The 25,678-nt window shown below is 48.4% G+C and overlaps 1 protein-coding gene across 2 annotated transcripts in view; it reads left to right on the plus strand.

The window, feature by feature from the left end:
- Positions 1–23,287, plus strand: part of PRSS55 (serine protease 55) — a gene marked incomplete at its 3' end in the record, with an annotated part of 55,311 nt that extends 32,024 nt beyond the window's left edge. The window contains exons 1-5 of one of the 2 annotated variants that reach the window (XM_082843615.1): positions 7,258–7,941; positions 8,786–9,036; positions 10,461–10,603; positions 19,246–19,395; positions 23,258–23,287. In XM_082843615.1, the coding sequence (XP_082699741.1) occupies positions 8,895–9,036; positions 10,461–10,603; positions 19,246–19,395; positions 23,258–23,278 (456 nt within the window). In that variant the 5' untranslated portion in view covers positions 7,258–7,941; positions 8,786–8,894. Of the gene's footprint in view, positions 1–6,901; positions 7,092–7,257; positions 7,942–8,785; positions 9,037–10,460; positions 10,604–19,245; positions 19,546–23,257 lie in introns of those variants that run through there. The other variant, XM_082843616.1, reaches the window with a different exon arrangement.
- Positions 23,288–25,678: the final 2,391 nt, after the last annotated feature.

A 25,678-nucleotide genomic window follows, 5' to 3' on the forward strand; every position in this document is an offset into this window, starting at 1 on the left:
AAGAGCGAAATCGGACTACATGTTTCTTTTACTTTAACCTTTGCTTTCCACAGCTTTTGTTCACTAAAAGGATACTGTCTATACATGATGGCCAGCCTCAGGGAACCCTGCCCCTCTGCCTGAACGTTTAACCAAAGTGCCTCTGTTCAGGGAAACACCCGGACCCTGTCCACCTGTGGATGGCTGCAAGAAAGAAGAAATTAACACATCCCCAGGCTTCCCTGGTGGCGCAGTGGTTAAGAATCTGCTTGCCAGCAAAGGAAACCATAAACAAGATGAAAAGACAACCCTCAGAATGGGAGAAAATATTTGCAAATGAAGCGACTGACAAAGGATTAATCTCCAGAATTTACAAGCAGCTCATGCAGCTCAATATCAAAAAAACAAACAATCCAATCCAAAAATGGGCGGAAGACCTAAATAGACATTTCTCCAAAGAAGATATACAGATGGCCAAGAAGCACATGAAAGAATGCTCAACATCACTAATCATTAGAGAAATGCAGATCAAAACTACAATGAGATGTCACCTCACACCAGTCAGAATGGCCATCATCAAAAAATCTACAAATAATAAATGCTGGAGAGGGTGTGGAGAAAAGGGAACCCTCTTGCACTGTTGGTGGGAATGTAAACTGATACGGCCACTATGGAGAACAGTATGGAGGTTCCTTAAAAAACTAAAACTAGAACTACCATACGACCCAGCAATCCCACTACTGGGCGTATACCCTGAGAAAACCATAATTCAAAAAGAGCCATGTACCACAATGTTCATTGCAGCTCTGTTTACAATAGCCAGGACATGGAAGCAACCTAAGTGTCCATCGACAGATGAATGTAAAGAAGATGTGGCACATATATACAATGGAATATTACTCAGCCATAAAAAGAAACGAAATTGAATTATTTGTAGTGAGGTGGGTGGCCTAGAGTCTGTCCTACAGAGTGAAGTAAGTCAGAAAGAGAAAAACAAATACCCTATGCTAACACATATATATGGAATCTTAAAAAAATGGTTATGAAGAACCTGGGGGCAGGGCAGGAATAAATACGCAGATGTAGAGAATGGACTTGAGGACGCACAGAGGGGGAAGCATAAGCCGGGACGAAGTGAGAGAGTGGCATGGACATATATACACTACCAAACGTAAAATAGATAGCTAGTGGGAAGCGGCCGCATAGCACAGGGAGATCAGCTCGGTGCTTTGTGACCACCTAGAGTGGTGGGATAGGGAGGGTGGGAAGAGATATGGGGATATATGTATATGTATAGCTGATTCACTTTGTTATAAAGCAGAAACTAACACACGATTGTAAAGCAATTATACTCCAATAAAGATGTTTTAAAAAAAGAAAAAAAGAATCCGCCTGCCAATGCAGGGGACACAGGTTCGAGCCCTGGTCCGGGAAGATCCCACATGCCACGGAGCAACTAAGCCCGTGCACCACAACTACTGAACCTGCGCTCTAGAGCCCACGAGAGCCACAGCTGCTGAAGCCCGTGCACCTAGAGCTCGTGCTCCGCAACTAGAGAAGCCACGGCAATGAGAAGCCCACGCACCGCAACGAAGAGTAGCGCCCACTCGCCATGACTAGAGAACGCCCGCGCACAGCCAAAGAATAAAATAAACAAATAAATAAATATTTTTTAATTTAAAAATTAAAAAAATTAACACATCCGCTCCCCGAGGCTGGCCATTCCAGGGGATATTTGCAAAACGTATGGCCTTTTTACCTTACTTCCTCATCTCCTTCCCGTCTCTGTGCTGTAAAAGAACTGGTATCCAAACCCCGATAAGACGGTTTTTCGGACTCTAGTCTGCCATCTTCTCGGTCCGCCGGCTTTCGGAATAAAGTCGTCTTCCTTGCCTCGACACCTTGTCTCCGATTTATTGGCCATTCGTGCAGTGAGTAGAGCGAGCTTGGACTCAGTAACAGGTGCAGGGAAAGGGGAGCTAGCCCAGACGTCAGCTTTCTGTCCTCGGGGCCTGGGAGGCATTTCCAGCGGACTCTTTGCACGGTGTTTTCAGGGGCTCTGCCTGCTGGCCCCTGTCTTCTGCACTCCCCAGGCCTTTCAGCACACATCCCCAGCCTCTTTCTTCCGAGGTCTCTCTGCCCCCTGCAGGACGCCCCATGGCAGGGATCCTCAGGACCCCCCGCAGCACTCTGTCCCCTGTGCAGCCCAAATGCACAAACTCTGGGGGTTCAGGGCAGCCTCTCCACAGCAGCACCCTTCCCAGAACCTAAGCAGATGGCCGGCCATTCTCTTGCCTCCAGATTTCCTAGGTTGAGTCAGACTCCAGTCCCCAGCTTCCCAGGGATCCCAGGAAGCCCTCTACCTTTGGCCTGAGTGACATTTCTCCAGGTGCTCCAGAAGGATCTGTCCTGGTATAATCTGGAAGCAGCTGTTAAAGTGCTGAGACCTGGCTCCCTGCCTTCCCCCATCCACTGGATCAGAGTCTGAAGGGTGAAGTCTGGAAATCAACACTGGGGTCGCCAGCTAAAATACAGGATGCCAGGTACACTTGAATTTCAGGTAAACAATGAATTTTGTTTTAGTATAAGAATGTCTCAAACATTGCGTGGGGTACATGTGTACTAAAAATATTTGTTCTTTATCTGAAATTCAAAATCAGTTGGGCAACCTGTATTTTTTTAACTCTTGTTTTAAAAATATTTATTACTTATTTGGTTGCGCTGGGTCTTAGTTGCAGCAGGCGGACTCCTTATTTGTGGCACACAGGCTCCTTAGCTGCGGCATGCATGTAGGATCGAGTTCCCTGACCAGGGATCGAACCCGGGCTCCTGGCATTGGGAGCTCAGAGTCTTAACCACTGCGCCACCAGGGAGGTCCCAGGCAGCCTGTATTTTTATTTGCTAAATCTGGCAACCCGAATCTGTACCAAACAAGCTTCCTGGGCTGCACACCAAAGTTAGAGCTCTGCTGGCCAGGACTGTGGAAAATAATAATCGGCATGTCACCTCGATAAAACCACCCTGGGAAACTCTGGAGCGTCAGGCAGGCAGTGTCCCTGTGCAACCTATGCCACCATGTACCTGCTTTCTTCTTTGGATTTCTATAGACTTCTTACATTCCTAAAGTTTCTCTCCATACTCGGGCCATGTTTGCCCAATTCTAGGGGGAGCCATTCCCATTGGAGTCTACAGGAATGGCGGCCTCTGGGGCTGTGCACGGTGGCTCTGGCCCCGCTGGTCAGTCCCTCCACCAGCTCAGACATGGTGTGATCCACTGTTATCATGAAGAAGCTTGGCCAAAAAATGTGGGGCAGCGAATGAGTGCTTTGCAATAGACAGGGCTCACGTCATGTCAATAGGAAGGACACAGACCCAGAAGGAACGCATCTTCCTAGAGATGAGCTGTGATTCTGTCCAGATACTTTCACAGAAAATGGGCAGCAGTTTAGGGTGGATGTGCCCGTCAGTCATCCTCTATTCTCCCAATCAGACATGGGGCCTAGGCTTCCCCTCCCCTCCACACCCCACCCCCAGAAGCCAAGCAAAGAAAGCCGCCAGTGGGGCTTCCCTGGTGGCGCAATGGTTGAGAGTCCGCCTGCCGATGCAGGGGACTTTCCATCTTTAGAAAGGGACAGGGGCCTATCTGGAGATTTGGGGGCCACGTGGAATAAACCCAGAAAGGGTGAGAGCAGGGATTGCTGCCTTCTGGGCTGAGTATCAGGGGAGGCCAGGGCCTCTGAACCCAGCCTTCGGGTCTGTGCCTGTGACCCAGATCAGAGGCCTGAGCAGAGAACCTGGCACCTGGCCCGACGGCCGTTCAGGCTGCGCAGGCCTCCAGGCCTCCTGGACCACCTCCCTGTTCGCAAGGATCCCAGCCGGCAGCCCCTCATGCAGGCCTTCTGCACACATTCACGGGGAACCCCTGACGGAACAGGCCCTGTGGAAGAGGAGGCATCTGAGCCTTAAGAAGCACGGGCTGTGAGGGGCCCACAGCAAGTTGCCCGCTGAGGACTCGTGAAAGGCAGGCCGTGCCCAGGTCAGGAAGGGAAACTCAGCCCAGGAGGCGTCCAGGATGAGTCCCATCTTGGGAACAGAGCGGCCAGAAGAGAAGCCTGCATGACAGTCTGCGTTCTTAGACCCGCAGCCCATTGTGACATCACCGGCAGGGCTGGCTGTAAGGGGGAGGCCCCGTCAGAGTCGTTCCCCTCTGCCCCGGCTTCCGTCACCTCCCAGGCCAGCAGTCATGCCCAGGGCCATGCTCCTGTGGTCCCTTTTGCTGCACATGACCCAGGCCAGGGACGCACATCTGGGTAAGTGGACGCCTGCCCGGGCCCGAGCGGCTCTCCAGGTGGGGCTGGGTGCGGCCCTGGCCGTGCTCTCTCCCTTCCATCCCGCCAGGGCTAAGCCTGAGGGGCCGAGGGACAGAGGCCTGGATGATCCCACAAATCAGCTAATGGGCCACTAAGAGGCCGGTTCACGGGAGCAGTGGCTTCCTGTTCCCCCTACACCCCTACTGGAAACCACTTCCCTTGCCTCTTCTGCCCCAGCCCCAAGTTCAACCTGTCTGACCTTAAGTTTTGGGTTTGAAACCCGAGGCTTTATCCTTGAATGAATAGTGGAGCGCTGAGAAGCACGGGCCCAGAATGAGCTGAGCATCGGCCCTGGAACTCAGATGCTGAGCAGATGCCCAGGTCACCCATGTGCATGAGAGGTGGGGTGGAGGTGGGCCGGGGGTGCCTGCCGTGCTCCACGGGCAGCTCCTCGCAGCTCCTGATAGGTTGTTTCTCTCTCTGGGGGGGCGGGGGGGTGGCTGAAGTGGAAAGGAAGCTGTTATGGCTCAGGTACTTTCCCCCGTTAGATGCCCACACTACCCCAGTGGGCTCTCCACTCTTAGCCCCACATGTGGGTAAGGAGCTCCGAGCCTCAGAGAGGTTTAGGATTGGTCCAGAGCCTCGCAGCAGGGAAATGGGAGAGCCGGGAGTGGCCCCAGTGTGACTCCAGGGCCCGCATTTCCCTCCCTGCCCTCGGCCTCACGGAAAGAACACAGCCCATGTCCCCGGCTTCCCTCATTCCGGCCCGGGCTTGGCTGCACGGAGTGAATGGGGGCTGGTGCATGGTGTGGGCAGAGAATCGGCAAAGCTGGCCTCTCTGCAAGCAGGTCCAAGTGCCCCCGATGGCTCGCATCTCTGCTTACCGTTTTGGCACTGCCTCCGTCACTGCTTAGGGCTTTGTGTTCCAGCGTTAGGCTATATGTCTGCACGGTTCCACGCTGGTGGTGTAGGTTGTTCTCAAGACCAAGGAAAGGGGGCCCTTGGTGCAAGGTGACAAAGGTGAGAAATTCTGACAGCTAACGTGGCTTGAGGGTTTACTCTGTGTTGGGCACTTCAACACCCGTTATCTGTTCTGTACGTCTGTGCATCTGTTCTGTAGCGTAAGTATTATCTTCTGCCTATTTGGGGAATAAAGAAAGGGATGATAAACAAGAATAAGTCATTTACCCTAAATCATTCATCAGGTAAGCAACAGAGCCAGGATTCAGACGCAGGCTTTGGGACTCCAGAGCATATAATGGTGCCCAGACACATGGTAAGACTATATGTGTTTGGTAAATAAAGGAGGAAGTGCAGACCCAAAAGTCCTGGAAAGAGCCTCTATATGTTACTGACAGCTGAAGGCTATTGACACATATTGAAACATTTTCACTCCATTTTTTTTTAACTAAAAATAACCACCACTGGGTTCCTCCAACACATACTACAAAGTCCTCAAAACCTCTGTTGAATGGGTATTTGGAAAAGTAGCCTCTAGAAAGAGAGCGGAGGGGGTCTTGGGCTCTGTAGAATCAAGCTCATTCTTTGTTCCAGAACAAGACCACATTCACGTCAGAAAATACTAACAGTGTCTCCTCCTCCTCCTCCTCTGGGTGAGGGGTTGGATCTGGACTCGCTCCAGGAGGCAGGTTTCTCTTCCAAACAGGCAGCTGCAGCCTTTGTTCTCAGCCTTCCAGGAAACAGAGCTGCTCTGCCTGGAACAGAATGTTCTAACCTAGAATAGCTTGGGGCTTCCTGTAGGTTCAGGCCCTCTCTAGGTCACCCTTCTGGTTTCCTGTATGTATTAGTTTCCTCTTGCTGCTGTAACAAACTACCACAAACTTAGTGGCTTAAGCAACACAAACTTCTTATCTTACAGTTCTGTAGGACAGAACTCCCATATGGGTCTCCCTGGGCTAAGATCAGGGTGTCAGCAGGACTGCATTCCTATTGGAAGCTCTAGGGAAGAGTCTGTTAACTTGCCTTTTCCAGCTTCTAGAGATCATCCATATACCTTGGCTTGTGACCCCTTCCTCCATCTTCAAAGCGAGCAATATTGCATCTCTCAGTGCCTTTCTTCTGCAGTCACATCTCTCTTCTTCTGCTTCCCTCTACCACTTTTAAGGACCCATGTGATTACATTGGGTCCACTCAGATTATCCAGGACAACCTCCCCATTTTAAGGTCAGCTGATTAGCAACCTTAATTCCATCTGCAATGTCCCCTTTGCCTTATAAGGTAACATATTCACGAATTCCAGGGCATGGTCCATTAGGACGTGGACATTTTTTGGCAACAGAGGGATTATTCTGCCAGTCACTCCAGGTTGGCCCTGGCCAAGTATTTTCCTCTGATTTTTCTCAGATGAGGGCAGAAACAAGCTCGGCAAAGTGACTTGCCTGTCTGGAAAGGAGACAGAGCCAACGCTTACAAACACGTTCCAACAGATATGAAGCATCTGTTGGCTTACTCGTGTTTCTAAGGGTGCTTTACTGGGCCAGCCTCAGTTTCCCCATCTCTAGAATGGGTACAATGATAGCTACTTATGGGTCTTCTATGGATACTGACTAAGTGTTGCATCGTTTCCCTTCCTTTCTCTTCCATTCTACCAGAATGCGGTGAAAGACCCGTTTTTGAGAGAGGAGCTCAGTATTCCAGAATCATAGGAGGGATGGAGGCTGAGGTGGGTGAGTTTCCATGGCAGGTGAGTATTCAAGCAAGAAATGAACACTTCTGTGGTGGCGCCATCATCAGCAAGTGGTGGATTGTCTCGGCGGCTCACTGCTTTCACTCTGAGATCTCGTAAGTACCGAGTCCATCCCCTTGCTTCTGACAATGTGCTCCCCTCCCTGGGGAAGCCCCACACGCCCTAGGGAGGAAGAGGCTGTGAACCCAAGGCCGGATCCACTGTGCCTTCTTTGTTGTCACCCAGAACCAGTAACTGCGGCTTCCCTGAGGTCACAAACTGTCCTCTCCAGGGACATCTGTCTTGGTGGAGCCGAAGGGCTTGGTCTGTCTCCCTCTGCCAGGACATTCAAGTCCTTCTAGGAGGAAATCCTCCTAATTCTGGAGGTCTGGGTTCCTGGGCCATCCGACAACCTACTTCCCTCCTCCTTATAGAGTTTTCTCTGCACTCCAGGAGACTGGTGGAAAACAGAGCATTTACTGATTCCTCATCACGTGCCGGTGACCTGCTAAGAAACTCCGTGCATTAACTTGTTTAATCATACAAACAACCCTGAGGCGGGTAGAATGAATAATCCCCTTTTAACTCATTCCAACTTACAGAAACCCTGAGGCAGGTAAAATGAACATCCTGATTTTATAGAGAAGGAAACTGAGGTCCAATAAGGTTAGCTGACTCACCCAAGGTACACACCTAGTAGACAGAAACAGGATTTAAATCCGGTTCCAGCACTTGTGCTTTTCCGCTCCACCACCTCGAGAAAGTTTGAAGATACACAGAAAGAAGAACTTTAAAGGGTTCATCAAAAACCTGGGGAAAGTTTCACCCTGGGGTAACCAAGGAAACTTGTTGCATCTACTCCCATGGGATACTTAAGGACTGGCTGTTGGAAAGTTCCTGGCCATTCTGCCTGGAGGGAAATTCCTGAATTATTACTGAAGATTCTTTCTGCTTCATCAATGGCAGGTCTGGATTAAATTCTGTTCCTGATTCTTGCATAGGTCTTCAGGTGCATATGTGCAAGAGTTTATTCCTAGGAGAGAAGATATAGAATCGTAGGACTTGTGCATCTCCAAGTTTATTAGAAAATCCAAATGATTTTCCAAAGTGGTTGCACGCATTTAAATTTCCGCCAGCGGTGTGTAAGTGTTAAAATCATCACCAATACTTGCTACTGTTTCAGAATTTTTAATTTTTGCTTTTCTGGTGAAAAGCATGAAATACTATTATAATTGTAGTCTTAATTTGCATTTTTCTTACTACTGCTAAGTTGATATTTGCAAGTTTATTGGTATATTTTCTCTTTTGTAAAGTCTGTTTGAGCTTTGACAATTTTTTTTTAATTTGTAGACTCTCTTTATACGTTCTGAATGTTAAACTTTAGTCAGTTGTGTAGGTTGCAAACAAAAAAATTCTGTTCCTCAGTCTCTAAATTGCGGGTGGACAAATTGCTGTGATAATCCCTTCCTATCTGAGGGCTAGTTTGATCTGTGCCAAGTGGTCTTTCATGCGCTCTTTGGGGGCCCAAAGCTAAGTCCTTTCTTTGCCCCGTGAGGCAGGAGTATCTCATTCACATCTCTGGGATGATTCGGGAGCAGCCATGGAGCTATGGTCGGCCACAGTGGCTGTTTCACCCTCCTTCTCTACCTTTTTCAAATGCTCACATCTTCTGAGCAACAGCCCCGGTAGGACAAATGCAGAAGACCCCTACAGCTGTGTGGGATTTAGGGTTTTCAGGCACAGCAGATTCTGTGCACCTTGTGACTTTCCTTCTCCTCCTGTTTCTCCGTCTCTGGTTCTCTGCCACCAGGCCAACAGAACTGAGAGTCGTGCTGGGAACGAATAGCTTAAGCAGCCCATCCCTGGAAATAAAGGGGGTCACAAGCATAATTCTGCACAAGGACTTTCAAAAACTCAACATGGACAATGATATCTCCCTGCTGCTGTTGGACACGCCCATCACATTCAGCGAAATGAAAGAACCCATCTGCATGCCCACAGAGCCCGGCCTCTCCAGGTGGCACAAATGCTGGGTGGCAGGATGGGGGCAGACCCAAACTGGTAAGTAACAGCTCAGCATCTCTTGGGAGCACCTGGGGGAAGAGCCACATCACGGGCGTCTGAGGATGGGCCAGTAAACCTAAAGGAGAGGGGAGAGGGTGAAAGGGGAGAGGGCTGAGGAAGGAGGGAGGAGAGAGGGGCTTGCATTGGAGCAAATCCCTGCACACCAGGAACGCACAGAGGCCTGATCTCAGCCTCTTCCAGGTGCGAAGGAAACATCCCCCAAGGCCCCGGGCTGAGATGCCAGGTGTGGGCCATCCCTGGGTGTGGTCCTGTCCCGCCATCACATGGCAGTCTCGTTTGTTTCATTGAATATAAACCCTCCAGTTGGCCAGGGGCTCTCTGCTCTGCTCTCTCACATCTCCCTGATTCACGCATTGATGTTTCCCACCTGGCTCCTACAGGCATTCAAGACACCTGCCCTGGCCTAGACTTTAGATGGTCCTGGAGTGTTGCCCAGCCATTCTTAGAAATGAATCTGTTGTTGTTACTTGTTGTTACATTGTTACTTGGCCAAAATAAGAGGAACCTGACCAGGGTAATAAAGGGATTATGAAAGCCCTGCTGGACTGTTCCCAAAGAAAACTCAACAAAGTTGGTAGGGGAGGGACGGGAATAGCACAGCGCTAGCTCAGGCCTGAACAAGACTCCAGGTCCTTAGGGATGCTTTGCAATGACCTGGGGTCTAAGAGATGGTAGGTATTTCAGGAGTTTGGTAACTAGAGGGCAACTGGTGTAACACTGATTCAGGGCTCTGGGCACGACTCAGAATTTAGAAGTGAGGAGAGGCAGATGGGTGCCTGCACGATTAAGAACACTCAGTGTGGAGAAGTCTTTTGAAATCTCCATGTGGTAGGAGTTAATGAGATGGAGAGAAGTCCAAACAAATTCCCGGAAGCTGGCAGTCCAGGAAGGGACTTGACTAACCCCCTGTAAAAACTCTCAACCAACCTAGCTTTGTCTGGGGGACCTGAAAGCTTTTTTCACTGGGAGTGCAAACCCAGTTTCAGCGGCCCTGTGTCAGAGGCGTCACACTCACATAACAGAAAGTAACGAGAGGCAAATATGCTGAAGAGGTAGGATTATGCTGAGAACCGATCGAAAGCCAGTTCTAAGAAGTCAAGTCTGTAGCGCTGTTGGAGCCAAGATGGAAGTCTTCTTGGAGGCAGGAGTATGATTTTGAATGGGAGGGATAATTCAAGTAGGTGGGGACTTGTTTGGAAGAGCCTGGGGTGGTGGAGCGAGTAAATTGCGAGGGATTACTGGAAGGACACGGAGAGGGAGGGTCTGTGAAAATGTGAAAAAAAAGGTGGATGTGTGGCTGGCGGGACACTGGGCAGGTTGGTCTAGGGCACGTCAGCTGCCTTATTGGCACTGGGGCTCCTGTCCAGTGACTTTTCTAAAGGGCCTTCTCTATGGGTCAGGTCTCAAACAGCCTATGGAAACAGAGCTGCTGAAAGTGCCCATGACCATCGTGGATTGGGAGAAGTGTTTAAAGGAATTTCCAAGACTTACCAAAAATATGCTGTGTGCTGGATTCGAGAACGAGACCTACGATGCTTGCCAGGTAACTTGGACGCATCCCCTCCATCCCCTCGGGCTGCCAGGGTAAAGGCATCCTCTCTCCATGGGGAACAGACAGTAAGAGTTTGGAAAATGTGCGGAAATCAGGCTTAGATACGGGAGTGGGGACATGGATTCAGGAATACTTACTGTCAGGTCCTTGGAATATCAGTGCTTGCCTGGAAGTCAGTATGCAGCAACCCTGCATAAATATTTCTGGTCTTCTCCAGGTAGGCCCCCAAGACTTTTTCCATTTCTGAGACTTCTTTAAGAAACAAAAAGCCAAGGAAGATTTGAGATCCATACAAGGAATTATTTTACTTTATTAATTTTAGCTACCTTTGTTGAGTGCACTCAACCCTGGGATTCAACAATTGATGAGACATGGTCTCTTGCCTAAAGGAGCCCACAGTCTCCTGGGCAGGCAGTTGGGTAAACAATCATAGTGTATTGGACCATGCCTGTGAGTTTCGCTGAAGACAAGTCTGGTAGCTTAGCTTCTCTTTACTAAAATTAACACAAAAATTTAAAAAGAAAAGCACTTTTTGATTGATAGTAGAAGAAACAGGGGAAAACCCCTCATAAATTAGCTTCCTCTGGCTCTGAGGATGGGAAGGATCACCCTGGGGAGCCCACTTAGTCCTACTCATTGGCTGGGCAGTGGATCTGGTCACTGGTATAAAACTCTAAGTGCAGATGTTAAATGTTCTGCAGAGCAATGAAAAGGCTGTCTCACAGAAGGGCTGTGAGGTACATCACGAGGACCACAGAGAGAGACAGAATCAATGTCACACGAGCCCTGTGTTTTCCCCACATTCTGGATAGTTTAAAACATTACAAAACAAAACCAGACGATTGGGACTTCTGGTTCTGGACAAGATGGAGTAGACACATTTCTGTTGCTCCCTTCCACTAAATACAGCTAAAAGCACTGGACATTATATTGTGAAACAAAAATAAAGGCTCCAAAATGTGAAGAGAAGATGAAATTGGTAACAAATATCCTAATACTTAAGGAATGACACAGCAGTGAATTCCTTGGGTTTTCTTTTTGCCTCTTATATCCCAGCCTGGATGGTAGTACATAACAGCTCAGCATCTCCTGGGAGCAGCTGGGGGGAAAACGCCATGGGCACAGACAAACTAACAAAACAAAACAAAACAAGATAGCCTTCCTCTCTTTGGACCAGGAAAAGGGCAACCTAACAAGGTGGAAACTTTTAAACAATAATCATTCTATTCCAGCAAAACACCAGGAGAAGCCCCACAGTGCTCCTACCCCAGCAACCAAGGTCGAGTGGACAATCTCACCTTCCCCCCCTCCCCCTGCCCACTATGGTGGTGTCAGAGGAGGCTGAGTGGAAAGCCAGGACTTTAAGTACAATCTAGTCATAATGATCCATCCCCTGTCCCCCTCAATGTCAGTGGAGGCCACCTGAAGAGCTTGGGCTCCCACCCAGCGGTAGCGGCACCCTGCTCCTCCCCTTGGTGTCATAGCTGGCCTGAGTGGTGGGTCAAGACTTCCACCCCAATTCAGTGGAAAGGAGTTGGCATCCCCCTTCCCTGACTCCAGTTTCATAAGAGGCCTGTTAAAACAGAAGATTCATATGAGAACCCAAGTCTCATAACCTATTACTCAAGACAGGATCTGTAATAGAGTAGAGGGTTTCACTAATATACATGGATTCCATGTATTAATACACATAGGATAAGGAAAAATAAAGCTAAAAGTCTGAGTAAAGAATCTTTTTTTAAAAATTGAGAACCATTAATTCCTAGAATAAATTCAATTAAAACAAAATGGATCATGCGCTTAAATGTAAAACTACAAAATTTTTTTAGAAAAAAAAGATAGAAAGTCTTTGGGACATAGAGTAACACCAAAAACACAACTCATAAAAGGAAAAATTGATCAAATGGACCTCATCAAAATTAAAAACTTCCTTCATGAGAGACCATATTAAGAGGATGAAAAGACAAGCTACTGACTGGAAGATAATATCCAACAAAGAAACTATACCTAGACTCTATAAAGAGCTCTTGCAGTCAACTGTAGAGAGACGCACTATCCAATACAAAAATGGGCAAAAGACAAGAACAGACATTTGGCTGAAGAGGATATACAGATGGCAAATAAGAAAATGAAACAACGTTCAACATCATTAGCCTTTCAAGCAAATGCAAATTGAAACCACAACCAGGTATCACTGCACACCTCAGAATGGCTAAAATTAAAAAATAAAAAAATAGTAAGAACACCAAATGCTGATAAGAATGTAGAGAAACTGGATCCCTCGTATATTGCTTGGGGGAGTTTAAAATAGTCTAATCACTCTGGAAAACAATTTTATAGTTTCCTTAAAAACTGAACGTGCTCTTGCCATATAACCCAGCAAACGCCATTCTTGGGCATTTATTCCAGAGAAATGAAGGCTTGTGTTCACACAGAAACCTGTGCAGGAGTGTTTATAGCAGAGTTACTCATAATAGACCAAAACTGGAAACAAGTGTCCTGGAAGACGTGGATAATTAAATACACTGATAATTAAATACACTGCATCTATTCCATGCAATACCACTCAGCTGTTACAAGAAGCAAACTATTGGTACATGCAACCACGTGAATGTGTCCAGAGACTCATGCTATGTGCAACAAGCTGACCCCCAAAGGTCCCACACTGTGTGATTCCATTTACATAACATTCTTTATTAGAAAATTTTTATTGGAGTATGGTTGATTTATATTGTTGTTAGTTTCTGCTGTACAGCAAAGTGAATCAGTTATATATATATATATCTCCACTCTTTTTTAGATTCTTTTCCCATGTAGGTCATTACAGAGTATTGAGAAGAGTTCCCTGTGCTATACAGTAGGTCCTTATTAGTTACCTATTTTATATGCAGCAACGTGTATGTGTCAATCCCAATCTCCCAATGTATCCCTCCCTACCGCCCCGCTTCCCCCCCGGGTAACCATAAGTTTGTTTTCTACATCTGTGACTCTATTTCTGTTTTGTACCATTTGTACCAGTTTTTTAGATTCCACGTATAATCAGTATATGATGTTTGTCTTTCTCTGTCTGACTTACTTCACTCAGTATGACAATCTCTAGGTCCATCCATGTTGCTGCAAATGGCATTATTTTGTTATTTTTTATGGCTGAGAAATATTCCATTGTATATATATACCACATCTTTATCCACTCCTCTGTCAATGGACATTTGCATAACATCCTTGAAATGACAAAATTATAGAAAGGGAGAACAGCTTAGTGGTTGCCAGGGCTTAAGGAGGGTTTAGGGGTAGAAGGAAGTGGATATAGCATTAAAAGGGCAACATGAGGGATCCTTGTGACGATGGACATGTTCTGTGTATTGACTGCATCAATGTTAATACCCCAATTGTGCTATTGTACTATATGTAGTTCTACAAGATGGTATCATTGGGGGAAACATGTAAAGGGTACATGGGATCTCTCTGTATTATTTCTTTCAACTGCACGTGAATCTACAGTTATATCAAACTTAAAAAAACAAAGAGAAGACAAAGCTTCCCAATAGTAATGGTTAAATGAAGATCTCAGATCCTAGCCATGCCACAGACTTAGGGAGTAGCCAATTCATACTGGAGCAGGAGACAAAGGGCTCCAACGTCAATTGAAAAGGGGAGGGCTTCCCTGGTGGCACAGTGGTTGGGAGTCCGCCTGCCGATGCAGGGGACACGGGTTCGTGCCCCGGTCCGGGAAGATCCCACATGCCGCGGAGCGGCTGGGCCCGTGAGCCATGGCCGCTGAGCCTGCACGTCCGGAGCCTGTGCTCCGCAACGGGAGAGGCCACAACAGTGAGAGGCCCGCGTACGGCAAAAAAAAAAAAAAAAAAAGAAAGAAAGAAAGAAAAGGGGAAAACAACATTTAATAGTATGATTGGAAAGAGAGCATTCCAGGGAGAATTGGGGGAAAATCACGGAGGCTTAAAAAAGTATCTTGTGTTCAGGGAACTTTCAATATTTCAGAAGCCAGTGGTAACAAGGGTTGAGTGTGGAGAGGTGAGCAGAGCAGGTCACTAGGGCAGGGTTGCCACGCGTGGGAGACTAGAGGTTGTCCCAGGCTGCTCACCCTCATCAGTATTCACACCTATCCTTTCAGTCTTTTTCATTCATCACCATCCCATGTTCAAATGGCCGAAACCAACTGCAGCAACACTTGAAACAATCAAGTGTCATCTTTGATGACATTTTCTGTCCCCTTTGCTTCAATGGCTGGATCTACCATCTGGAGTCTAGGATTTTTGCTCCAATCCCTCCCCTATCAAAATGTACTTTAATGAAAGCTGCTAAAATTAATCATCTATTACTTGAGTGCTATAAATAAATGTGCTGTTATCGTTTTAAGCCTTTTTTAAGAAAAAAATTGTGAAGTGAAGAGCTTTGCTTTCTGTTTAGAAAGCTTTCTATTGCTGAGAATAAGCTGACAGTGATCCAGGCAAGGGAAGTTTTCTGAAATTATGTAATATTATCATCACTTAAATCCAGGTAAGCCAGGCAGAAAGTCCCCTAGGGTTTAAAAATAATTGCCTTTAAAAATAAAATCACACTTTTAAACTTAGCAAACTTGAATAAAACATATAATCACTTAATGAAGGGAAATTATAATTTTATGATGGAAACATTTAAATATGTTCAAAGCAATAGCAATAAGATCATGCTGTACTTAAAATACAAATTAAAATCAAATCAATGGAATTTTGTGGTTTACTCTTTCCAGCGCTTTTCCTGTTTGTAATCCCCTAAGGTTACACTATGAAAACACAAAGTTCAACTTAAAAAAAATAAGTGACACCGTCCAGCAAACTATAAAATCAAATATGTCCCAAGCTAGCAATGCAATACTTCTTGTGAAGGACCAGCAAGCATCTGAGAAACAGGCATTGCAATGCTGCACAGTTTTCTTATCTTTCTTCTCAACTCCAGCGAAATTTTGTCTTATTCGTGGTTGGATTCCCAGTGCCTAGCACAGTGCTTGGCATGAAGAGTACTCAACAGATGTTTGCCAAAGAGATGAACCTTCCAAGGAAGCTGGAAACTGCCTGTCAGTTACAGTAGCCCTAGAGGAGGGGACATCCGAGAGAGACCTTGACAGAGGCTGCCTTGGAGGGGGGTTAAGAGCTGGCAGCCAGGGAGTTCCCTGGTGGTCCAGTGGTTAGGACTTCGCCTTCCAGTGCAGTGGGTGTGGGTTCAATCCCTGGTAGGGGAGCTAGGACCCACATGCTTCGTGACCAAAGGACCAAGACATAAAGCAAAAGCAATATTGTAACAAATTCAATAAAGACTTTAAAAATGGTCCACATCAAAAAAAAAAAAATCTTAAAAAAAAAGAAAAGAGAGAGAGCTGGCAGCCAGCTGGGCTGTTGGGCCATTTGGTTATGGGGATGCCAAGCTGGCTTTGATAACAACCTGAGCAACTTTCTTTAAAGATCTTATTTTATGGGGGTGAGGAGGCAGCAGTTTTAGGTTCATAGCAAAATTGAGAGGAAGATACAGAGATTTTCCATATACCCCCTGTCCCACACATGCATCATCTCCCATACCATCAACGTCCCCATCAGAGCGGTACATGTGTTGTAACTGATGAACCTACATTGACACATCACAATGACCCAAAGTCCATAGTTTATGTTAGCGTTCATTCTTGGTGTCGTCCATTCTATGGTCAAGTGTATGATGATATGCGCCATCACGAATACTATCACACAGAGCGTTTTCACAGTCCTGGGCTACTTTCCAGGGTATTATCTCGAACCCATCTTGACCCGTGACACTTGCCTGAAAATCTTATTTCACTCCATAGCATCTTAGACCTCCAGCGCCAGAAAGAAATGTATAAAAATATTTAATTGCAACTGTTTCACAGATGAGAAAACATGGTTATTTTAATCATCGATCATTCTCTTCACTATCTGAATGGATCCGAAACAGCGTAATAACTTCGTAGCTCTTTCACACATATTCAATCATTTCATTCTCTCCACTATCCTGTAAGATGGGCTGGGCAGGTCTCACTCGCCCCGTTTAACAGATGAGAAAACAGGGATTTAGAATTTAAGTGGTTTGCCTGAGGTCCAGGAGGTAGTGGGGCCAGGCTGGAAGCCAGGTCATCTGCTTCTCACCCAAAATGGACAGAAGTGATCACGCGGTGTGAATAACACAGCAGTGAACTTAGGAGGCTCTGTGGTCAGTATGTGGTCAGTACGTTTCTAACCAGACAAGTCTCTGGCTACCAGCCTTAGTCTTTGGAAGAAAGTTCCCCTTAGGTGGGCTGTCATCAGTCCCAAGTCCTTGCTAGCTGAGGCCAGACCCTCCTTTGAGACATCCTTTCTTTCTTCCCAGAAGGAAGAGAAAAAAAATTGACTCTATGTGTGAAAGGACATGAATTTACAGCTGCCCCTCTGGAGTCCCAGCAGTCCGAGAAGGGAATCTCTGTTTCCTGAGTTTACAAATAATGTTTGTAGTACGTAAGGCTAAAGTAATAATACTAATACATTTCTGCAGCATTTACTACATAGCATTTACCCTATGCCAAGTGATGTATAGATTTTAAAAATGTCATCGCCAGTAATCTTGGGAAGTAGCTGGTATTATCTCCATTTTAATGACGCAGAAACTGAGGCTTAGAAGTTACTGGTCCAAGCACAGTTCTCTCCCTGTTATGTAAGGAAATGACAATCAACATATTAATAGGCTTTTTATACCATTCATGCCACCGTAACGTGAAGAAAATGATAGAGACAGCACTTGCGGAAGGAGCTCTTTGAGTGGCAATCCTATTGAGTTGGTTCTTGCCCCGTGACCTGGAAGTAGAACACGTGCAAAGAAAAGCACACACCCACAAAAACCAGACAAGCGTTAAGGGCAATGTTTCGTACTGGAAAGGGTGGTTTTGGTTTTGGCACCACGCTTACTGGGTGTCCTTGAGCTCCAAGCTCTCTGTTAATTCCGCTCCGTATATCCCTCTGCTTGGCGATGTGTCCCACAGTCAACATAAACTCCCCTTGAACATGATTTCATCGTTATCTTCCCCTGCACTTTACCCCATGACCTTGGAACTAGGACTCACCACCCGTGTCCAGGGGCACCAGTCCCCAGATCGTGTCAGTTTCAACACACCCCCCTGCCTCCTGACCGTCTTGTGCCCTGGTTGAGGTCCTTATCACTCCCATCTCCTCTTAACTAGTCCCCCCACCTCCTGCCTAATTCCTTTCCAATCAGTTCCCCCCACTCACTCTTCCTGTCAAATTCTTATTCATCCTTCAAACAAAATGCAGTTGATCCTGTTTGTTTGCACTGTTGTCTCCCTCCCTAGACCATAAGGTCTTGTATCCCAAGTGCCTAACAGTTAGTTTTTCCTCCTTGAAGATGTGTTCGGTGGAAGTGAGCAGATCTCTTCTGACTTTCCATTTTCTAATGATAAGATGAGGATCAAAATACCTACCTCACAGAGATGTGGGATGAAGGGGTGGATGAGAAGGTAAAGTCAGGGGACCGACGCCGGGCCTCGGACATCATGTCCGGGAAGTGTTGATTGTCCTCCTTCCCATTAGGTCCCATTCCCGGTCCTGTTGATGACCATGGAAAAGGAGGCCATCTCTCCGCTGAGAAGGAAAGATCGCTTGAACAATTATAGCTCCCCAGAGGGAAAGAACATGTGCTTTGGCATCAGGAAGACCTGGTTCCAACTTTGGCCCCAACACCATGTAACCCTGAGTAAGCCCTTCATCCTCCTTAAGCTTCATTTTCCCTATATTAAAATGGACAAAAGGAAGCCATATATGTGTGAGGGACACGGTGGGGACTTGGTACATACTTTCCATATTAATAGATAATCATCTGAGTCATAGACCCATGTGATTCCACCCTGGAGGGGTCACATAGTCAGAAAAGCTTAGCTCACTTGCCCCCTGCAAACACCCACAGCAAAGAATTAAAAAGAGACATCCTTCTCCCTCACGCCTCCGGAAGAACATCAAAGGAGACCCAGTTCAGGGCTTCCCTGGTGGCGCAGTGGTTGAGAGTCCGCCTGCAGATGCAGGGGACACGGGTTCGTGCCCCGGTCCGGGAAGATCCCACATGCCGTGGAGCGGCTGGGCCCGTGAGCCATGGCCACTGAGCCTGCGCGTCCGGAGCCTGTGCTCCGCAACGGGAGAGGCCACAACAGTGAGAGGCCTGCGTACTGCAAAAAAAAAAAAAGGAGACCCAGTTCACATCCACAGGCCTAACAGCACTCCTCGCATCCTCTTTTCATTCCTTCCCTCTACAGCTCTGTCCAGAGCTTCTGATTTAAGACCCGCTAATCTGGTCCCCACTCTTCCTCCGCCTGGGTCCTCCGTGTTCCGGCTCCTTCTCTGTGTGCTGTGCATGGAGCGTGTGCATGGCCACGCTCTACATACCACGGTTCCTGGGGCCAGGCTGAGTGCTGCACATGCCCCGCATGCAGCCACGATAGGGTGGGTGTTGATCTGCGATGATGTGATTCCCCTTGGCGTCCCGGAGTCAGGAGGTCCATGAACCCTCTTCCATGAGCGAGCTGTGCTCTGCCTCACGTGGACAGTTTCAAATGGGACTCGCTGCTGATCTGTGTTCTCTGTCCACAGGGTGACAGCGGGGGTCCTCTCGTCTGTACCACAGAATCTGGCAAGAAGTGGTACCAGGTGGGCATCATCAGCTGGGGAAGGAGTTGTGGACAGAAGAACGTTCCAGGAATATACACCTTGTTAGAAAACTACCACTCCTGGATCAAGAAGGTGACTGAGTTAGAGGGAAGGCCCTTTAGTGCTGAGAAAACGGTAGCCTCTCCCAGACAAAAATCCAAGAGCTCTCAGGCTCCGGAATTCCCGGGGCTCTGGTTGCTGCTCTGCCCTGCATGGTGTTTTAGGCTAGTTTTCTACAAATAATAAAATAGATGCTATTCCTTTTTTATTTATTTATTTTTATTTTTGGCTGTGTTGGGTCTTCGTTTCTGTGCGAGGGCTTTCTCTAGTTGCCGCAAGCGGGGGCCACTCTTCATCGTGGTGCGCGGGCCTCTCACTGTCGCGGCCTCTCTTGTTGCGGAGCACAGGCTCCAGACACGCAGGCTCGGTAGTTGTGGCTCACGGGCCCAGCCGCTCCGCGGCATGTGGGATCTTCCCGGACCGGGGCACGAACCCGTGTCCCCTGCATCGGCAGGCGGACTCTCAACCACTGCGCCACCAGGGAAGCCCTAAATTGGTGAACTTTGAACAAGCAGATTGTCCTCCATAATGTGGGTGGGCCTCATCCAATTAGTTGAAGTCCTGAAAAGAACAAAAAGCCCAGCCTCCTCAAGCAAGAGGGCATGTCTCCAGCAGACTGCCCGTGGATTTCATCTGCACTTTTGCCTCTGGCTCTCCACCTGCCCCTCAGCTCTCCTGGGCGTTGAGCCTGCCAGCCCACACTGCAGATTTGAACTTGCCAATCTCCCTAATCACATGATCCAATTCCTCATAACAAATACACCCACCCAGACACCCACCAGACACACACACACACACACACACACACACACACACACACACACACACACGCTGCCTTACACCTTTCTCTAGAGAGCTCTAATACAGATTTTAGGACCGAGAGTGGTTCTAGAGAAACAAAATCTTAAAGATGAATTTTCTGAATTGGTGCTGTGATTTCTAGAATTCGCTCTCTAGTCAGATTAGATTGAAAGACACTAATGAGTCTATTTCCGGTAGTAAAAAGAGCACTGGCAGTCCATGGAGTGACGGGGCAAGAGAGATAAGCGAAGTATCACTGGAAACTCCTAATCCAACACGCGTTAAGAAGCTAGGACCTGGGTGATCTGGGTATGATACTTGCAAACATTTTTTTCAAACTGTTGAGTATAATGAGATTGGCGGGTTGCTCGTAATGTTACTGGACAAAGTGGGGAAAGAAAAGTTTGAGCTCAGGGATTCGAATTCCTAGCTCAAGGGCCCGTAAATGACCTGAAAGCTTCTGTGTCTGCCCTGAAGGAGACCCTTACCTGCTGTAGCCACAGGGCTGAGAGGCTGAAAATCAGACCCGCAGTCTCCCCCTGTGACTGACTGAATTACGATGCGAGTTGAACTCCCAGCCTCCCAGGGTGTCTCCTGCTAAACCCAGGCCACGGACTGGGAAGGAATGGGATCCTGCAAGTTGGAATGGGGGTGTGTGGGAAGACCCTGATGGAGCTGGGGAACTTGAACCCTAAATTCTCATACATCTCCTCTGCCAGCGGCAGCAGTCTCTCTGTCCCCAGGAGAAGCGGCCTCTCCACCCCCGCCCATCCCAGGGTGTTAACCCTGCGTTACCTGCGGAAAGGGTAATGACCGCCCCTGAGGCAGCTGACAAGCAAGGCATTGCTGGTTCTCCCCAGTGTCGACCCCACCACCGCTCTCGGCGTCTAGACCTCTGAGCAGACTCAAGTCCCAGCAGCCCCTAAAGTGAGGTACAAAGCGTGACCCGTGAGGAGGTGCACTACCCTCTGCGTTTTCTAACTCCTGCAGATAGAAACCCGGGCCACACGTGTGGGGATGGGTATTAAGGCTGTGGGATAAATCGTGGAAGGAACGGAAAGTTGGATCGGGCGGCATTTATTGCCACGGGCTCACTAAGCAGGGATTCTGCATCTAACTTTGCATCCTGGGGAGGAAGGAAGGGCTCTAACAGTTTGCTTCGCCGCTTGGCTGAAATATGGCCAAAAGGAGACCTACAGTGAGTGAATTAGAATTGCCAGACCTGCTTTGGTTTAATGTAGAGAAAGGGATTCCATGACTTAGGGGGACGGGAATGTTCGAGTGAGTTTGTCATTTGAAACTCACCCACCCTGGGAAGGTCCAGAAGACATGCCTTTCACCACAACTGTGAGAGATAAACTTGAGAGGGAAGCCCTGGCATCCCTGGCTCTTCTCTGTGGGCCAGACTTCAGAGAGGGAACTGCAGTCACGGAATTGGGACACGTAACCACAATGAGAGTGATTGGGCCCGTGGTGGCAGGGACCAGAGGTGGCACTCAAGCCCCGAAGGCAAGGAGGGAATGGTCCCTGTGACTGACAGCAGGGTCAATGCTGCAATCAGAATGTCCTGACTCCTGCAGGCCATGGCTGGCTAGCTCGTCATGGGGTTCCTAGAAGTGAAATAGACAGGAAGCCTACTAATTCTTACTTGTTCTGTGTAAGCAGAAAATAGGTCAAGTGAACAAGAGTCTAACTTGAATGATTAAAACAAGAGTCATGGCTTGTTAATTCTCAGACTGGAGCCACTTTATAGACTCAGAACCCCTTGAATGAAGGACCCTAGTACACTATGGAATATTTATGCTGTTAATCACTCTCCCAGCCTTCCCCAAAAGGACCCACGGGCTTTTGCCAACTGTGCATTGGGGAAGAGGAAATAATCAGACCTTTTAGGGACTACTGGACGCTGACTCTCAACTCACTGGTTCCCTTCTCTGCGGAGTAAGAGATATTATGATGGGAAAGGCCAAGTGGAAGCAACTAGAACTGCCCCTACCTAGGAAAATAGTCAACCACAGAAGCAGCCCTGCATTCCTGGAGGGATTGCAGACATTAGTGCAATCATCAAGTACTTAAAAAACCCAAGGGCGGTGATTCCCACCACATCCCCAATTCAGCTCTCCCATCTGGCCTCGGCTGAAGACAGTCGGGTCTTTGAGAATGACAGAGGATTATTGTAAGCTTGCCAAGGTGGCGACTCCAATTCCAGCTGCTGTATCAGATGTGATTTCATTGCTTGAGTAAAGTGACACATCTCTTCCAGTATCCGCTATGCAGCTCTTGATCTGAAAGAATGCCTGTTTCTGCATTCCTGTCCGTGAGATCCACCAGAAGCAGTTTGTTCTCTGCTGACAAGGCCAGCGTTACACCTTTACTGTCCCACCTCAGGTGGATATCAACTCTCTGGGCCTATGTCATAGTTTAGTTCACAGGGATCTTGATCACAAGACCCCATTCACTTGCACACGATAGCGCACTGGTGCATTACACTTAGGACGTAATGCTGACTGGACCTAGTGAGCAAGAAGTAGCACCTGGGCTTCGCTGGTGGCACCAGTGGTTGAGAGTCCGCCTGCCGGTGCAGGGGACACGGGTTCGTGCCCCGGTCCGGGAAGATCCCACATGCCGCGGAGCGGCTGGGCCCGTGAGCCATGGCCGCTGAGCCTGCGCGTCCGGAGCCTGTGCTCCGCAACGGGAGAGGCCGCAACACTGAGAGGCCCGCGTACCGCAAAAAAATAAAAATAAAAAAAAAAGCCTGGGGGTGGGAAATAAACCCAACAAGATTCAGGGGTCTTCCACCTCGGTGGAATTTCTAGGGGTCCAGTGGGGTGGGGCACGTGGAGTTTTTCCTTCTAACCCTGGACGCAACTTCATTTTGGCCGCGAGGGAGGAAAGGCAGAGAGTGAGAGCAGATCAGAAGCCAGGGAAGGAGGCGAGGGGCGCGGCAGCCAGGCGGCGCGGAGATGGAGTTGATGGGGAGGGGTAGGTGAGGAAGTGTCCGTGCTTCCTGCCGTCTCTGCCATCCATCATCCTCTCCCGGAGCGGAAATCAATATTCCTCTCTCTTGTTCTCTCCCCAAATGTTCTGAATTTAGAAAAGAAAGAGCAAACCCTGACAAATGCATATTGTTTTCCAAATATAAATGCCGCACCGCTTCCGCCCCCGCGCAGATGTCACCCCCTCTTCCCGGCTGCCCGGGTGTCTGTGTCGCCGGCCTGGGCGCTCTGCCACGACCGCTGTGGGCGCAGATGGAGCCCATGAAGTGGACTGCTGGCCGCCACTCGAGGTCACCTGGTTTCCTAAGAAGCAGATTCTCGGCAATTTCTCACAGGAGGAGCATTTGCAACTCACAGCTCTGCTGGCATCCTTTCCCCATTCCTCCCCGCCCGAACACGGCTCGTTTGGAAAGTAACTGTGAAACCTTTACCCCTCCTGTTGAAAAGCACCTTCTCACCCATCCCTTTTGCCTGTAGAGGTAGCAGGGCAGAGAGGACCACTCCCACTGCTCAGATGAGGAAGCCGAGGCTCAGAGAAGGGAAGGTGTTCACTCGGACTGAACAGTGCTAAGAATGTGGATGGGAGCAGGGGGGTGATGCCGAAAGCTCAGCTTCTCTGTGCGCCAGTGCTGAATCAGATCTCGGAGACAGAGTTTTGGGTGAAGTAGAAAAGAATAGCTTTATTACTTTGCCAGCCAAAAGGGGACACAGTGGGCTCCTAAATCGAAAAACTATGTGTCCCCACCCAGGAGGATGTGATGAGGAGTTTTATAACAGTACTTCAAGGGCGGGGTTGCTGACAAGATGAGGGTGTGTGCAGGGTCTCAGCTGGTCCGTCTCCTAATCTTGACGGGCTTCTCTGGTCCCTTTAATCTCGCCTCAGGTGGTTCCTTGATTAGCAACTGTTCGAATCTGCCCTTTGGAACTCAGGGGAGGTCATGGAGGCTGGAGTCTTGCTTACAAGAAACGGGGGACAAAAAGAGGCCTCCGTGCCCAGGCCCCACTCGGTTTCGGGGGTAGACATGTTGGAGCCCCCAGGGCACCCCAGGAGCCCAAGTGGCCTGGCTTCTAATTCTACTGCTCCCTTGCTGCTGAAGTCCGGAATGTCTCAGATTCCCTGGCCTCCAGGCTCCCCGAGGGGCAGGCAGAACACACACCATGGAACCCTCCTTGTTAATAAAGGCTGCCATGTGCGTAATGCTTCCTACACGTCAACCGCCCTTGTAAATACTCTTATACATATTAAGATCCTGTTGCTGAAATCTCGGCTTCTGAACACCCGTGCCAAATAGAAATACGGAGACAGAATTTAGGAGGAAAGCGAAAGAATAGCTTTATTTCTTTGCCAGGCAAAGAGGGAACACAGCAGGCTAGCGCCTCCAAAAACTGCGCCCCCCTTGGAGAAGCTTTATAGTAATGGTTCAAAGAAGGTGTGATCAGCTTGTGGACATTCTTCTGATTGGTTGGTGGTGAGGTAATTGGGAGTTGGCATCATCAACCTTCTGCTTCCAGCTGGTCTGGGTTCTACATGCTTGTGGGAAGCATACCATCGTTAACTGTTAACTTTTCCTACCTGGAGGGTGTATCTGCAAAACAGCTCATAGATATTGTTGTGTCCATTGATGGGGAACCAGGACCCCGCCCCGAGGCTGCACTATTGTTTCTCTTGACTGCTCCTCCCTTGTCTCCCATCCCTTCCCTTCCCTGATTAACAACTGCTTGAATCTGCCCATTGGAACTCAGGGAAGGTCATGGAGGCTGAATGAAGCCTATTTCCTGTAATCAAAGAAATGGGGGACACAGAAAGGCTTTGTGCCCAGGAGCCCCACGGGGCCCTGCTCAGTGTCAACCCCCCTCAGTCAGAGTAACCCTATGAAATAGGTACTACCACTGGGACTTGTTTACAGACTGAGGAAACCAAGGCCCAAGGTCACAGGGCTCTGAGGAGGTGGGGCTGTATTCACACCAAACCAGTCTGGTCTAGATGGAGGTGGACTGAGCCCTTGGGCCACCCTGCCTCTGGACACTGTCCAAGGCAAGGACACTGACCCACAGGTCTGATACCTGGGTTCGGATATCACTCACTCTTTGAGGAATTTGGTCACACTTGTTCAAATTTTGTGTCCTCCTTGGTCAAAGGAATCTCTAGAGAAAGTTACAGAGTAAAAACCCATGATTTCTCGTTTGTACGCATGTAGCGGGAGCACCTCAGCTCTTTATCCTGGATCCTGGAAGAGCGATGGAACAGGGGAGGAGGCTCCTCCTTCTCCTCTAGACTGAGGTTCTTCCACGGGGAACATGGAAGCCATCCGTCAATAAGCCACTCAGTCAACACACATTTATTAAGCACCTACAGTGCCCCTAGGTCCGGGCATATCACTATGATCGGGTAGGCATGGTGAATGTCTCTCTGGAGCTTGCACTGTGGTAGGGAAGCCAGCATTGGACAGGAAATGACAGAGTGACAAATCTCACTGAAGGGAAGCCCAGTGTTCAATGTTGCTAACATTCTACAATTC

The sequence above is a fragment of the Leucopleurus acutus genome (assembly GCF_964270905.1).
Source record: "Leucopleurus acutus genome assembly, chromosome: 7".
In the NCBI taxonomy this organism is placed as follows: Eukaryota; Metazoa; Chordata; class Mammalia; order Artiodactyla; family Delphinidae; genus Leucopleurus; species Leucopleurus acutus.